The sequence below is a fragment of the Mustela nigripes genome, chromosome 13 (assembly GCF_022355385.1).
Source record: "Mustela nigripes isolate SB6536 chromosome 13, MUSNIG.SB6536, whole genome shotgun sequence".
NCBI lineage: Eukaryota > Metazoa > Chordata > Mammalia > Carnivora > Mustelidae > Mustela > Mustela nigripes.
In genome coordinates this window covers 132024242-132039980 of record NC_081569.1, presented here as the reverse complement: position 1 = coordinate 132039980, position 15739 = coordinate 132024242, and the positions used below count along the sequence as shown (strand labels likewise).

General features: G+C 52.0%; 2 protein-coding genes across 7 annotated transcripts in view; one reads left to right on the top strand and one right to left on the bottom strand.

The window, feature by feature from the left end:
• Positions 1-8669, top strand: part of DCAF4 (DDB1 and CUL4 associated factor 4) — a 29724-nt gene extending 21055 nt beyond the window's left edge. For 3 of the 4 annotated variants that reach the window (XM_059373819.1, XM_059373817.1, XM_059373818.1), the window contains 6 exons: positions 3131-3210; positions 4651-4746; positions 4855-4952; positions 5469-5642; positions 6060-6174; positions 7584-8669. In XM_059373819.1, the coding sequence (XP_059229802.1) occupies positions 3131-3210; positions 4651-4746; positions 4855-4952; positions 5469-5642; positions 6060-6174; positions 7584-7777 (757 nt within the window). In that variant the 3' untranslated portion in view covers positions 7778-8669. The remainder of the gene's footprint in view (positions 1-3130; positions 3211-4650; positions 4747-4854; positions 4953-5468; positions 5643-6059; positions 6175-7583) is intronic. The other variant, XM_059373820.1, reaches the window with a different exon arrangement.
• A 5272-nt stretch (positions 8670-13941) lies between these two features.
• Positions 13942-15739, bottom strand: part of ZFYVE1 (zinc finger FYVE-type containing 1) — a 59788-nt gene continuing 57990 nt past the window's right edge. For all 3 annotated transcript variants that reach the window (XM_059373815.1, XM_059373814.1, XM_059373816.1), the window contains one exon: positions 13942-15539. In XM_059373815.1, the coding sequence (XP_059229798.1) occupies positions 15307-15539 (233 nt within the window). In that variant the 3' untranslated portion in view covers positions 13942-15306. The remainder of the gene's footprint in view (positions 15540-15739) is intronic.

The window sequence follows — 15739 nt, the reverse complement described above, 5'->3', positions numbered from 1 at the left end:
GGAGCCCAATGCAGGGCTTGATCCCAGGACCCCAGGATCACAACCTGAGCTGAAGGGAGACACTTAACTGACTGGGCCCCCCTGGTGCCTCCAGAGACAGCCGCCTTTAGAGCACTCTTCACTCTAGTCTGCCCTCTCAGGGAACAGTCAGGGCTCTTTTACTAAGAGCACAGGAGCACAGTGTCAGGCTGGCTAGACCCATCCTCTGGTGTCCCTGGGGGCTGTTGATGATGGACAGAACAGCTGTCTGTCCCGTGCTTCTGGGAGTAATTCGGTTTGAGCCATGAGTCTTGTCCTTGGTTCAGTTTTATAACCAGTGAGTTCTTAAAACCCTGACCACTCACTGTACCTAACACATACTTCAAGAGTCATCACGGGGCTAACATCAGTTAACATCGGTGAATGCACTTAGCACAGTGCTTGGCATATCTTGGTCCTCCTTACATAATGGCTGAATCGGAACCTGTTGGGGTTATTTTAATTTGTTCCACGACATACTATTTTTAAAAGATCGGGTTATACATTTTACGTAAGATAAACACAAAACTGTGTGTTCTGTAAATTGAAAACTTTATGTGGCTTTCATTTGGTAGGATTCTGTGGGGGATAGGACCACCTGTCACTGATGCTCTTACCAGATGACGGAAGAGACCAGATCTTAAAGGAGAGAAAACAACCTCGCTCTCATTTCTGATCTTAAAACAGGAAGACGTTTTCCCAGGTTTCTCTCCTTACACTAAGGAGAGATTAAAAGCCCATATAATTGAGTTTAAAGAGCATGGTCTGTGGTAGCTTCGTTAGCCGCTTGCCCTCTGGTGGTCACTTCAGGTAATCTTTTCTTTGTACCTGCTGCCTCTGCTGAAGGCCATGGAACTTTCTCCCTTTACCAAAACGGCACGTGGTTGAGCCTGGTCCTCTGCATTTCCCCGCCATGGGGAGCAGTTAGACTGAGACTGCCCTCCCTAGGCTCTTGGATACCTGCGGCCTCTGAAAGGACCGGATCTGATACTGGCCCCATGAGTACCACATGAAGTTTAAGAGTAAACTTCATCCTAGGAACTAAAAGTGCATCTAGGTAGGGACTCCCTCCCCACATGCTCGCCCTCTAAAGCCAGAAGCAAAAGAGGTTTCTTCAGGAAGGCCTTGGGCTGTCCAGCCGCGGGGTTATCATTTTCAGCTTCGGCATCTCTCTGACCAGAAATGCGTAACACGGGGCCTGCCGCCTGAGGCAGCGTGATATGCACACGTCACAGTTCAGACAACCGGACTCGTTGCCTGATTGCTTTGCAGATGCTGACAGTTCTCAGTGAAGGGTGCGTGTGTTCGTTCCACAAAGTCCATTGAGCGGATTCATCCCTGTGCAGTGCTGGAAAGGGCAGTAGTGGGCCGCAGGCGCTCAGTCTCTGCAGTGACGTCGGTGGGGCAGTGGGATGCTAGCAGGATGGAGGGATCGGGTGGCCTTCCTGGAGGTGACTCCCACATGGGAAGGAGGGGACGGAGCTCCCAGTGGAAGGAAGAAGCAGGAGAGATCCTGGCTCCTGGGGCAGTGGTAAGGGGTCTAGTGTCTGTGAGGTCTCTGGCGAGGTGGGGCCCCTGGTGCTAGGATATTCTGGAGGACTGTGGCCCTGGAGGCGTATCTTAGGAGAGGCTGGCAAGGGTGAGACCTCAGATTGGGAGGGTTGGGGGTTGCTGCAAGACTGCGCGCAGGGGAGCGGGTGTGGTGGGTAAGCAGGGGTGGAGGAGAAGCACAAGTGGAAGAGGCTCAGGATCTAGGCCAGGCCATGGAGGTGACAGAAGGTCTGAGGGGGGCCTCCCAGAGGGTGGGCTGGAGGTCACCACCGAGCATGTCGTTGGAAACAGTGCCGCGTGGCCACAGGCAAGACTGGAAAGTGTCGCTTGGTGTGAAAAACGGGAGTCCACTGGAGACCTTGGGGAGACTTGCCTGGGAGATGACTGGGTTGCAGTGGGCTGAGGAGCGAGAAGGCGGCAAGGGAGTGGGAGAAACAGACTCCTCTGAGAGAAGTCCGGCTGTGAAGGGGGCGGAAGTGGATCGGTGGGAAGGAGGGCACAGACAGGTGGTTCAGAGGAAGGAAACGCAAGTGACTGTGGTCTGATGCGGCAGCACATCCAGCTGCAGTCGGGAGACTAAAGCTAAAATGTGGACATGTCGGTTTATACGCGTTCAGATGAGCGCAGATCAGGCTGTTTCTGGACTGCATAGCATGACCGCCATCCATGGGCCGTTACGTACATTTGTGAGCGGCATTTTTTTTAATGAAGTAGACTAGAAAATAACGAGTATCCTATTTAGTAAGAGCAAGTGTTTTATGAAACTTCTGTTGCAGTTCTTTGTGTGTATGTAGTGCGTGGTAGCAAACTTAAACTCGTACCGTGGGTCTAAGAAAACACTGCCTTAGGGGCGCCTGGGTGGCTCAGCCGTTAAATGTCTGCCTTCAGCTTAGGTCATGATCCCAGGGTCCTGGGATCGAGCCCCAAGTCAGACTCCTTGTTCTCCAGGAAGCCTGCTTCTCCCTCTCCCATCCCCCTGCTTGTGTTCCTTCTCTTGCTGGCCCCATGTCAAAGAAACAACATCTTTTTAAAAAAAAAAAAAAAAACTGCCTTAAAGCAGCCTCCCACGCGTGGCGTATAAGACAGGAGAACGGAAGGGGATGCTCCTTCCAGCAGCAGAGCAAAAAACCCCTGAAACAACATAAGTGCCCATCAGCAAGAGACGAGACAGAGGAGTTGTACATTCATCCAAAGGTATGCTCCACTGTGAATGTCAAGGGATGGGAGCTACAAAATCAAGCCAGATCAATCTAGAAGAGAGTGGAGGTGGAACAGTGGTAGGAGATGCTCTGTGGAAAGAACAGAGCACGGCCCAGAAGTCTGACCAGTTTTAGAGTGTGATTTTGGGTGGGGGAGAGGGAAGACTTGGACTGGAGAAAGGTCAGAGAGGCCTTCAGCTGTGTTTGTGACATTTTTTTCCTTTTAGAAAATCTGTAACTAAATATGGAATATGTAAACGTGTTAAATGTGGCTCGTGGTGGTATTTTCTGGAAGGGTACTACCGCCCATTCTCTTCCCAGAGGAGACCCTTGTACTTGACTGTCCTTAACAGCTCCTCCAGGCTCTGCCTCATGGGCATCGCAGAGACCCCGGGCTGCGCCACCCTGCTCCCAGCGTCCCTGTTCGTCAGTAGTCACCCAGGTACCAGGTCCTTTCCCTTCGGAGGAGGAGGTGCTCCGAAGGTCTCAGTCCGGGCCTCCAGGAGCTGCAGCCCACAATGGTGTCAACTCTGTGGCAAGGGCTTGGACAGGAGGGGTGGGAGCCACAGGCTGCACAAGCCCATGTCAGCCTGCAGAAGCACTTGCGGGAGAGTTCCCGAAACCTGACCCAGGATTGGTACTAGAAGTGATGTATGGCCTTACATACTCCTCCTCTGGGGTCATTTCAGCACCCAGAGCAGTTAGGAGTACAAAAGATCAAAATATTTCTTTGGGCCACCCATAGAGATCCCGCAGCCTGGCGCCCGCTGTGGCCATGCTTCCAGTCTGTGTGCCTGAAGCAGTCGGGCTTCTTCCTGGCAGCATATTCTGGGCATTAAGTTTTCAGTCTGTCAGAGACTTAGGATCCATCAGACAAGGGTCAAACCTCTGGCATGAACCCCGGCTCTGCCCCTTACCAGCGTGAACAGGTTGCTTACCTTCTGTGAAGAGAACCCCCGCCCCTTCCGGTTACAGGGTTGGTGAGGGGGGCGCCCACTCAGCCGGTGCCTGACTTGTCCTCATGCAGCAGGCCCATGTGGCGGGAGTGTGTGTTACCACCGTTGCCACAGTTGAGGAAGCTGAGACAAAGAGAGGTTTAGAACCTGCCTTACAAACTGACCCGGGTCGTGGTTCCCTCTCGGGAAGAGCAGGGAGGTAATTAGGAGGGTATCGGGCTGCTGCAGTGTTTTGCTTCTTAACCTGAGTGGTGGGCACGTGGCTACATCCCCTTTGTGATCACTCATGGCCCTCTATTTGGGGTGTGTGCCCTTTATGTATTGTGAATTAAAAGGCTTATTTTAAAAATGTTTTGGGGACACCTGGGTGGCCCAGTCCGGTTAAGCTGCTGCCTTTGGCTCAGGTCATGATCCCAGGGTTTGGGGATCAAGTCCCACATTGGGCTCCCTGCTCACTGAGAAGCCTGCTGCTCTCTCGGCCTCTGCCTGCCACTCTGCCTGCTTGTGTGTGCACGTGCATTCTCTCTCTCTCTCTCTCTCTCTCTCTCACAAAATCTTTCAAATTTGCTTGGATCGTTTTGCTTGGGATCCCACATCAGATAGTGTGATGTGGGATTGAAACCCTCTTATAAAGAACCACACCGTCTCTCTGACCGGCAGTCAGTAGTTCTGGCACTCCTCCTGGGAAGGCAGGAGTCACGTGCTTGTTCCCAGAATAACCCCTTTTGAGCCAGGTACCCCAGCTGAGTGTCTCTTTTTTGTCACCATAAAGGCCAAAATGGGGCCAAGGTATAGACAGATCTCTGAGCAGTCATTCCTGGAGGTTCCCCAGATCAGGTGGTCACTGACCAGGCAGCATGGAGGGAAGGGCCCCCCCACCCCACCCCCAGCAGCCACCTTTCACCTTTCACTGTTGCCATCCGCAGGAGACCGGCCCGGCATGCTCTGCAGTTTCCGGATCCCCGGGGCCTGGTCCTGTGCGTGGTCCCTCAACATTCAGGCAAATAACTGCTTCAGCACAGGTGAGCCGCAGCTGCCCCCGCACGTCCCCAGAGGAAACTTTGACAGGCTCCAAACCCCCTGTCCAGACTGTGAGTGATGCTTGTCCCTCTGCCCCTTCTGTCTCTCAGGCTTGTCTCGGCGGGTCCTCGTGACCAACGTGGTGACGGGACACCGGCAGTCCTTTGGGACCAGCAGTGATGTCTTGGCCCAACAGTTTGCTCTCATGGTTGGTTGGACTGGGGGAGGGGAGCCATGTAAAGTGTCCCAAGGGTGGAAATTTTGCTGGACTGAAAACTGATTCCTGTGTGTGGCATCTGGTCGTCTCTCTTTTTCGGGGGAGAAAAGGAGAGCATCAGCAAGGTTGAGTGGGTTACTTGGTGATTCTATCTGCACTGGATGAAAGCTGGCCGATTGACAAAGGCCTGGCTAACCTGACTTTCAACAACTTCCTATTTAAATGAGCTGTTAGCAGTTCTGGAGTACTTGGATTAGCCAGCAGGACAAATAATTATGCAGCCAGTTGCGGGGACACTGGAAGACCCCTGGGGTCCCGTTCTTTTATCCTTTCCTAAGGAACCCTTCCAGCTACACTGAGGCTCAAGTCCTGACCACGCCATCACCCCCACCACTAACCCAGAGACTGGGAAAGGGGAGGCGAGGCAAGAGTTGTGTTCTGGAGGGAACACCCTTCCCAGCCTTAGAGGAGGTGGTGCCAACAACCATTCTCTCTCTCTTTCCATAGGCTCCTTTGCTATTTAACGGCTGTCGTTCTGGGGAGATCTTTGCCATAGATCTGCGTTGTCGAAACCAGGGCAAGGGCTGGAAGGCCACCCGCCTTTTCCATGACTCAGCAGTGACCTCTGTGCAGATCCTCCAAGAAGAGCAAAACCTGATGGCATCTGACATGGCGGGAACGGTAGGGGTAGCACTGATGACTCAGGCCACTGGTGCCACTGGCCTAGCACTCTGGCAGGTGATGGGCTCTTCAGAAAAGACCCTCGTGTTGGGGCGCCTGGCTAGCTTATTCAGATGAATGTGTGACTCTTGATCTTCGGATCATATGTTTGGGCCCCATGTTAGGTGTAGAGATTAAATTCTTCTGAGAGAGACCCTTGTGCCAGACAATAGCAGGGAAAGGGCAGAAGGAGACCAGGCAAGTCATTTTCTCCACCTGGGAGCCCAGCCTGGTCTAGACTGACATGAAACTGGTTTTGTTGCTTTTGAAATTTAGAATTTCCTAACCCTAAAAGGTGTTTGGCGACCACCTTGTCCTGCCTGGGTTCACTAGCGTACCTGCCGGACCCTCTCTAACGGCCCCTTGTGCTTTCCACAGATCAAGCTGTGGGACCTGAGGACCACTAAGTGTATAAGGCAGTATGAAGGTCATGTGAACGAGTACGCCTACCTGCCCCTGCATGTGCACGAGGAAGAAGGCATTGTGGTAGCAGGTACCTGGGGGAGGGAAGATCTTTCTGTCCCTTCAAATAAAATGGCAGAGGGAGACATCACTCCAGATCAGAACCTCGTACGTGGGACTTGTTGGTAGGAGACACGAGGTGGGACGTAGAGTAGGACAGTCCTACTGGTAAGCCGCAGTTAAAGCTGCCGCCAGCTGGGACAGCCCTGCGCCCTCACGTTAGTGGGAGAACATCACCTCAGTAACAGGCAAGTTACGTGCAATAAAACAGAGACCTGGGTGTTCACCTGGTCAGCATTCAGGGTGACCTTCACCCAATCCTGTTTAAAACCTTGGCCTCCCTTTTCTTTGTGCTCACTTTCCAGCCAAGGATGCTGCAAAAAGAGTTTAAGGTCACTGTAAAGGAACTGGTTCTTGGGAATCCATATCTGCAGAACAGGAGCAGGGGTGTTGAGCCACTAAACTCCCTTGAGAAGGGCTACAAAACTGTAGCCTCACAGATTTTGCTGTTTCTAGGGCGACAGACTATTCTGATAGCATGAAAGTTCAGTAGTTTGACACATGAAATAGTAAGCCCTTGACATTCAGGAATATGTTCTTGGTCTTGACATGTCCTCAGATTTGCAGATGTGCCTACAGAATGTACTTGTTCTCTGTGAAATCTTTTTTTGTGCCACAGAAGCATCTCTGAGAACTTCCTCAGGCTGTTTACTACTCTCCACCCCCAGCAGCAGTTAGCTTCCTGGCTAAGCCTAGTCTCCATCTCAGGAGAACCGCTGTGCTCTGGGGAACAGGAAAGCGAGGAGCCCACTGCACGGCAGACGTGGGTGTTGGCCTCGTGCAGTCCTCGGCGAGCCGGGCCGTGAGACCCTGAGGTCTGCCCTTCCTTTTCCTCTAATGAGCTCCAGGAGCGCATCTAGGCTGCTGCAGCCAGTGCCACGTCCCTCACAGCTATGAGTCCCGAAGACTCACCTGGTCTTGGGAACTAAGCCATTAAACCAGAACCAGCTCTGGTGAGAGTTGTCACTAGTGTGTCCCAGGATGTACTGAAGGGAAGACATCTTCCTGGTTACTCTTTTCACAGAAATCAGCTGCATGTCCTCTAGACCGGGGGTGCTGGGCTGCCCCCTGAGCAGCCCTTGACACAAGGGAAGCAGAGTGGCCACCCATTAGCCAGGATGCCTGGTGACCAGCCACTGTGTCACAGCCAGCCAGTGCATCTTGTCACTTGGAACACCTGCGACTGGTTGTGATTCTAGAACACCAGGGAGACCTGTGACTTTGATTTTCCAGAAGTACATGTTATCAGCAGAAATAATTTCCATTGAGTTTGTGTTCTGGCTCCAGTGGGTTCCCTTCGGAATCGTAAGAAGCCACGCGCACGTGTGCACAAGGGCTACTGCGTGTCCTAACCTGGCACGTGTTTTCCCTCTTTCTTAGTGGGCCAGGACTGCTACACGAGAATCTGGAGCTTCCACGATGCCTGCCTGCTCAGAACCATACCCTCCCCACACCCTACCTCCAAGGCTGACATCCCCAGTGTGGCCTTCTCTTCTCGGCTCGGGGGTTTCCGGGGAGCCCCAGGGCTGCTCATGGCTGTCCAGCAGGACCTTTACTGTTTCTCCTACTCCTAATTAATTCCACAGGGTGCAGCCGGGAGGGATGTGGATTTGACACAGGGAGTAAGCAGCAGCCATACTTCTGCCACGACTGCTATTTGCACTGAGGGCATTTTAATCAGATGCTCTGTGTACACAGACCCCATCCAACCAGCTGCCAGGAAGCAGGTGCTGTTTTATGTGGAGACACTTCAGTAAAGTTATTTCAGTTTAAGTTGTGAGCTCAGAGAGCTCAAAAGTCCTTTTCATAAAAGGTACTTATTTCCTTATTGAACTCCTCAGACTGGTCTGTGGTCCCCCTCCTTTTTTTTTTTTTTTTTTTTCTTTAAACAAGAAATACTTATTCTAAGGGCTGAAGATTGGCAGTAACTAAATTAAAGCTGCTGCTTCCACGAAAAGCCTTTTAAAGAAGCCTAATGAGGAGCCTGGGCGAGGCTGTTAATGCAGTCAGTGCCTAGGTCCCAGAAAGCCATGCACATGGACTGGAGAAACCCAGCTGGGGAGACGGGGAAGGGGTTTGGGGTCATTTCTCTGAGTCTCCAGAGATAAATGACTGAAGACTGGTTTTTGAAGTCATTAAAAAGCCTTCTCAGACTCAGTCAACATCTGTAGCAGACTTCCTTTCTCCTTTTATCACCATTCAAAGGCACTGGGAGGAAAGGTGGATCTTCCTAGATGCTGTAGGTTTTAAACAGGTCCTAGAATGCCTTTGTTGAGATGCCTTCCAGAATGTTATGTACAACAGCTCCTGTTGCTATTACGGTGACCTGAATGTCAGATTTAAGGGCCCCATCTCAAAGAAAATTGGCTTTGACTTTCTGTAATCGACCAGAAGCACTTTGCGAGATGTTTATACAGCGTCCAAGAGCCTGTCTTTCTACCACACAATAAACTAGAAAGAACCATGCGTGTTGCATTGCTTCTGTTAATGATTCAGATCACGATTTGATCCTTGCCTGCTACAGCAACAAAACCAGCTGCAGTGACATCTACTCAGATCCTGGGTGCGGGGTAACAGAGACAGACCAGTTTTAATGGCTCTACTAGAGAGCTTCACTTGCCCTCCAGATCCAGTGTGCCCTTTCCTGCCTGCTCTATGCATGCCCCAAGCAGCTGACCTGTGAACTCCCCGGCCCCCCTCCTGCTGGCTCCTCCACCCGAGGCCACAGCCCCCACTGGACCAGCGCGCATTCTCTAGGTTCCAGTAGCTTCTTTAGTCTCTTCAGATCTCCTAGTAACTGCATCTCAGTGTTGCTAGCCCAGGAACTTTGTCAGTTAAACTACTTGAGTTACTCCCTTGGGTGGCAGTTAAGTTTTCCTGCTAGAACCCTAGTGACTTGATGTACAGAGAACCAAATTTAAAAAAATGATGAGACCATCAGACTGGTCATCTGATAGATGAGCTACACATTCTAGCAAATATTTTTAATGCCTCACATTTTATAAAGAACTCCCCCCCCCCCCCCCCCCTACTGGATCTTTGTAAAAACCCACAAAGGTGGCCCAGCAGGAGTAATGTAAAAATTAGTAGCATCGCCTTACAGGGAAGGCTGGGCACATCGACTTGTGTCAGATCACAAACCTGTTCAGCATAGAGACCTGAGACCACGTTCCCAGGGGCTCCTGCTCCTCTGGTCACTATCCGAGCAAGTGCCCACTAGCCCATCAAGTGCCATAGAGAAGTCAGGAAGTGGCTTGGTGGTGCCATTAAGTGCGCAGTGCTAACGGCCCCTGGTGGTGAATCACCAGGTAAGTGCACTTTCTGGTCCTCAGTGATGCTAAGAAGCTTGCTAATTAGCCAGGATCCATAGGCGTAGGCGTTTAGTCCTTCGGATTGGGCTCCTGTTCTCTCTGCAGCCCCGGCATCCTGGCCTGTGCAGAAGTCTCAGGAAATGCCCATATACTCAAAGGGGCAAGGGGGCCACTGTCACTGCATGGTCTTTTGGATCAATTCTGGTGGCATGCCCCTGCTCAAGACACAAGCAGAACTGCTGATCCATGAACCTAATATCCACTCACTTTTGTCTCCACACATTCTAGGTGATCACGATGTACAAGTTCATTATAGGATGTGCAATTTTAAACTGCCAGTCTTGACCACCTAATGCAGTTTCCCTCATGATTCTGTATTGTTTCTATGGAGCTAAGCGCCCATAAGTGGCTTCCTCGTGCGATTCTGATCCCTCCCCAAAGAGCAGAGGCAAAAGGACTACTCAGGAGAATAGTGTTGAGTTCTGCTGTGATGGCCCTGTCCCCACACACCCTCTAACCTCAACACCTTTGTCCTCACCCAAGCTCCTTGTTAAGCAGATACAGTTGTCCATCATTTTTTACTTCCCCTAGGCTTTTTAAAAAGGAGAGAGTGGTTCTTTAAAACCTCTAAACAGCAAAATTTTTGATCTCTGCTTAGCAGTCACTAATAACATCTGGTCTAGGTTGTAAGAAAAGTCAAACTTAGCTAAGAAGCTAAGTTTGCTTTTTAACACAGTGTCCCAAAGATGAGTATGTTACAGTCTGGGTGAAGCCTTTTTCACCTGCACATCTGTTAGGGCATTTTGCCCTGTTCATAGGTGACCACAAATGTGAATGAGCAGGCGATGGGAAGCAGCGCTGAACTATGACGAAGTCCTCCCTAAGTGGCCTGGTTGTTGGCTGGCTTGTAGCCTTGTAAACGGCTGAGAGGACAGCAGCACTGGTTATCACTGGCTATCACAGATGCCCACAAGATAAACACCCGCTTCCCACCATCTCGCTGTGTCACCTTAGAAATCAGCCAGCCTGACCTACAAAGGCCTCCAGAAGTGTCCTCCGACCAAGTTAGCCCCCACTTATCTGTGAGCTCTAGATCTGTCCTGGTCAAAATTTCCCACAACCGTCTCTGAAAACACCTGCAGGCCAAATTCCATCTCTCCTTCCTTCTGTATCTGCCAATGCGTCTGGGCCCATTCTTGTCTGCCTCTCAAGGCTACCCATCGCATGGCCACTGCCATGAGAGCGATCTCCCTGGGTCCCTGTGTTCAGTGGATTGTGCCTGGGTCATTGTGCCGTGCCCCTTTTGGACCATTTCCTCCTCCTGCCTGGTCTCAGGACACAAATGTTTCGAGAGCCTTCCTCACCTGGGCCTCAAAGCAAGCCAGACTCCCCTCCTTTCCATCTCTTGAAGTGCCACTATTAAGTCTCAGAACATTCCCAAAAGCTTAGCTTTGCCAGCATCATTGCCTTTTCATTCTTACTACCTTGTGAAGTATGTGATGGTCACTTCAATATACTGAAGAAGAAAAAAGGAAAGGGACCGGCCCAGGTCGGCTAGTAAGTGGAAAAGCCAGCAGACTCTCCTGTTCAACTCTGAGATCTGTTGGGCCTTTTGTGCTTGACGGAATGGGACTTACTTCACCCTGAACTCTAAGGTCTTGGGTTCAGTTCGACGTTAAATCTCCCTTCTGTCCTCTTAAAACTAGCCAACTCTGTGTTCTGCAAGCGACCTCTGGACTGGTTGGCCTGTCTTTGCTCCACCTCCGGCTTGTTCCTGCCACCCACGCACTTGCACTCTTGGCTTCACTTGAATTAAAAGCAGCTATAGCAAAAAGGACTTTCTCTGCAGAGCAAAGGCACCCAGATATAAACACTGCCAAGAGCCCAGGGCTGCCTGAACCCAGGTGGCAGGGCGTCTTGGAAATGGAAACAAGATGTCCAGGGACAGAGGAGCCAGAGCCTTGAGATAGATTCAGGCTGGAGGTAAGGGTAAGGTCGGGTGGCTGAACCCACAGCAGTGCATGAAGTCCCCCAGGACTGGTACTACAGACTGGTGGGCTCCATCAAAGTCCACCAGACCCAAAAAGATATGCTCGTGGTCTATAAATGGCAGCTTCAAAGATGGCTTTGGTCATATGAGCAGATCCCTAAACTGCAGCTTCTCGAACCCCATGTACCCCCACACCATCTGTGCTTCAGTGCTCCTAAGTCTGAGTTTCCCAGGTATAAAAAAAGGAAAAAGTTGCACTAGGTGTAATTTAACAGGCGGCTATATGGGTTCAGTCTTCTCCCCCGCCGAGATGGCAGTTCTGAAACTGAAAATGCAAACATGGTGGAAAACATCACTGTTTTTTAACAACCAGAAGCTGAGCTCCAGTGGTACAAGGGAGATCAGCTTGCTTCATCTGCAAGCAGGTCTGTCTGTGACATTTTAGTGAAAGGGAAGTAGAACTCTACAAGGAGGAGCAGATATAAAAGCTAAGCCCTCCTGAATAACAGAGCAGGTACCTTTTTCTCTTAGGGTAAGGTCAGTGCCGTATCCGGAAATGCAGAATTCACAACCCACAGAAATTTACGAGAAGTGCCACCTTGCACTGTCTGGGCCAGGGACAGTGCGGCTTTCAGGCTCACCTGGAGTCAAACCCCAGTTTTGAGTCTCACTGGCCAGGCAGCCCTGGGCTTCCAGAACTTCTCCGAGCCAGGGTCTTCAGCTGTAAAACATGGACACCACTCCCTCTCTCCCAGCGTGGCTGTGAGAATACCAAACATATTCAGTCCCAGCACTGTACCTGGCACCCATGTGTTGGAAGTCAATCCAGCAGAGTGAAATCCAACAGATACGGGAGGGTCCCCCTGGGTCCCATCACTCAGGAGACCGCTTGGTTCTCAGCCAGCTGAAGCCTTCCGTCCTAGCTCCCTGAGCACTTCACCAGTGACCTCCTCCACCTCCATGCAAGTCTTTCAAACTGCAATTTTTTTTTTTTTTTAAGTAATCTCTGTGCCCAACATGGGGCTCAAACTCATGGCCACGAGATCAAGAGTTGCACGCTCTTCTGAGCCAGCCCGGCGACTTATTAAAGCCTTGACGCAGCCACCCCCTTAATCAGGAAGGCAATTAATCTGCACTATTAGATGTCAGGAGAGAGGGCTCTCCAGGTGGGGGCCTGCGGGGCGCGCAGTTTCTGGGGCTGCAATCATATTCTGTTTCTTCATCTGGGCACTGGTTGATTATACGTTCAATTTCAGAAGATCCATCAAATGGAAATGTGTATTATCACTGTTCAATAGCTTAAGCCATTGTTCTCATCCTGAGTTGAGCTGGTTTTTAGCCCTTGAGTTGAGGCTGGGATTGGATGTGTAGGGCAAGAAAAGCAAACTTTGTTACTTCCACCCTGGGTCGCTTCTCTTCCTTTACTCTCTCGGTCTGTGTAGGGGCAAGGAAGGGCGTGCAGAAGACTGTTCCGCATCATTGCTACGTGGCCCGGCCGACTCATGCTCGGGGGTGCCGCCACACGACAATGGGACAGACGGCCAGGTCTGACCTAGGCCACCACCACGCATGCAGCCCCCTGCTTCACTCACCCGAAGAGCAGCTGATCAAGATGAAAGGGATGGGAGCGGGACAGGAAAGCCAGAGGGAGAACAGAGCCAAGAGGTAGGGAAAGGACGAAGACGAGTGTCTGTGCCCACGAGGAGGAGGCGGCCATGGAGGACGGTCAAACAGAGAAGGGGGTCAAACAGAAGGCAGAGCAAGGGGATGAAGAGATCATGGGGGTCAAACAGAGAGGGCAGAACAAGGGAATGAAGAGGGAACCAACAGATAAAAAGGTAGAGAACAGTTTTTCCAATGGTTCCTCTAGGTCAGTAGCAACACTTAACCCTTCTGTGAGGACTTCCCGTGGACTGAGGCACCACAGCTACCCCAATGACACCCGAGCACCAAGTCACCAGGCAGCGGCCGTCTGACACAGGCAGCCCTACTCAGGGCCAGGCGGACACGGCTCCCCGGCCCCACAGCCAGTGACCACACCTGCTGGGGAAAGCTCTGATGACGAGCCCAGGGGCAGGACCACAGCACGGCCAGGTCCCGCTCACGCATGGAGCCCTCACCACCAGAAAGTTCTGTGAGCATCTGTTAGTACCCTCTAAAGGAACAGCCTCCAAGTTCCCAGTTAGCAAACAGCTGGAATAGGCAATCTAAGAGCTGGGGGGAAACAGCCCAACATCGTGAGATGAAAACCCCATCACAGCTGCTTTTTTCCAAGCTCTTGTTAGGCTAACAGACTGAGGTATTAAAGGTCAAATATTACCACCCCAGAAACATCCCTCTCGCTTGGCTTCTGCTCTGAAAGCCATCAGCTACTTTCCTATTGACTAGAAAGAGGCAAGGTCTACTGGGGAAGTTAAAGGAAAGAGCACAGTCCGTATTCAGTAGGAAGATTCCTTTATAATGGCGAATTTGAGAATACACAGTACTGGAGTAGGGCCTGAGTCCCTGGGCCACAGGAGGCAATACGGACGCCGGTCTGCGAGGGACCAAGGCCAGCCAGGGCTCCCGACCTCCCGACGCACGGACTCTCATGCCGGGACTGACTGCCCCGCCCCTCCCTGAAGCTCAGCCCACCCCCCAGTTCTGCCAAGACCTAGGTCACATTGAATTCTTCGTGTTTGGCCACTGAAGATAAAATCCGCCCCGATGACAGGTTCAGCACAACAGTCTCTTTCCAGTCACGAGAGATGAATGTCCCGGCTCTTGGTGAGAAACCAAAGTTCACTTGACTTCTCTTGCAAGAACCAGAGAGAATTTTTTCTTAATGATCGTTGAAATATTTATATGCATCTGAAACAACTAACAGTCCGTTCGGTGCGCTGTTTCCCTGGAAGATTCTCATATTGCCCCTCCGACGGCCAGAGGGGGCGTGTATCAGGGAACAAAGAATTAAGACACTTCAAAATAAGCAATAAAAATCCTAGTGCAACACTCAGAAGCAGATGGTAGGCTCGCAAGGGCGGAGGGGAAGGAAGCAGGTGCTGTACTTGGGGGCAGGGGGCGGCCTCCGGGAAAGCCAAGCGGACACAGAAGCATCAAGAAATAGGAAACCCAGCTGGGGAAGGCCGGTTTCCTCCCGCGCGCTCCCCAGGACTCGGGGCCAAGGACCCTCCCTCTCCCCCTCCACCCACTCTGGTGACCTGCACGCTAAGTTGGGTAGTCTCTGACATCGGCCTAGGCCTAGGATAGGGACCCTGCCCCAGGGGGCCCCCGAAGGTTCCTTTCCGGCCCGTCCACGCAAGAGGTACCTGGGAAAAGGCAAGGAAGAGAGAGGCTTCAAAGGCTCACAGAGAAGAAGCAAAAGGTGACTAGCAACGCAGTGGCTCTGTGCCTGGCTCTGTTCTGTGGGGAAGACCTGCGGCCACGGCCACCTTGTCCCTGTGCTGGGGACAGACTGTGCTAAGTCGTCGGAGCCAGCAGCAGCCTGAATATGCTCCACGTTCCCTTCAGATGTATCTACACATATATTTAGATCTTTATTATTTCTAACTGAAGTAAATGCAACGGATTCAGCTTCATTCCCCTTTGCTATAAGCTGCTCGGTCCCCCTGCCCTGAGGGGTTCACACCTCCGGCTGCCAGGCTCACACCCCTGCTCACCACCTGCCCCACCCCTCACACCAGGAAGAGCAGAGGACACACGCCGTGACAGGTGCCCGAGAGGAGGGCCAACCTCAACGAGACTTCTGTTTCTAACCCTGAGAACCTAAGGAATTGTGAAGGACGCGGAGAGGGAGCTGGGGTTAAAGGTCACCGGGCTTTTTATTGCAGTTAAAGCAGACTCGGACAGGATGGTCCCAGCCTCGAGAAGGGACAGCCCGGCGGTCATGGGAGCACTCGTCACAGAAGCCCTGTCCGCAGGCCCGGCAGTGGTGCTTGGAAAGCTTGATGCTGAACTCCTTCCGGCAGCTGTGGCAGTGCAGGATCTCATGGTCGGGCACCCAGTACGCTGGCCTGGCTGCGTCCTTCACCAGCCCTGTGGTGGAGACAACACCGATGGGCACGCCAACGGGGAGCCGTGCGCCCTGAGCCCCCGACCCCCACTCCTCGGGCCAAGAAGACGCCCTCAGACTCTTCACGGGCTCGTGGTCCTACTGCACACACAACTGCCTAAAGGGCTGGTTGGTTTGTGAAGATTCGAGAGCACATGCGGGGGAGGGAGGCAAAGGGAGAGGG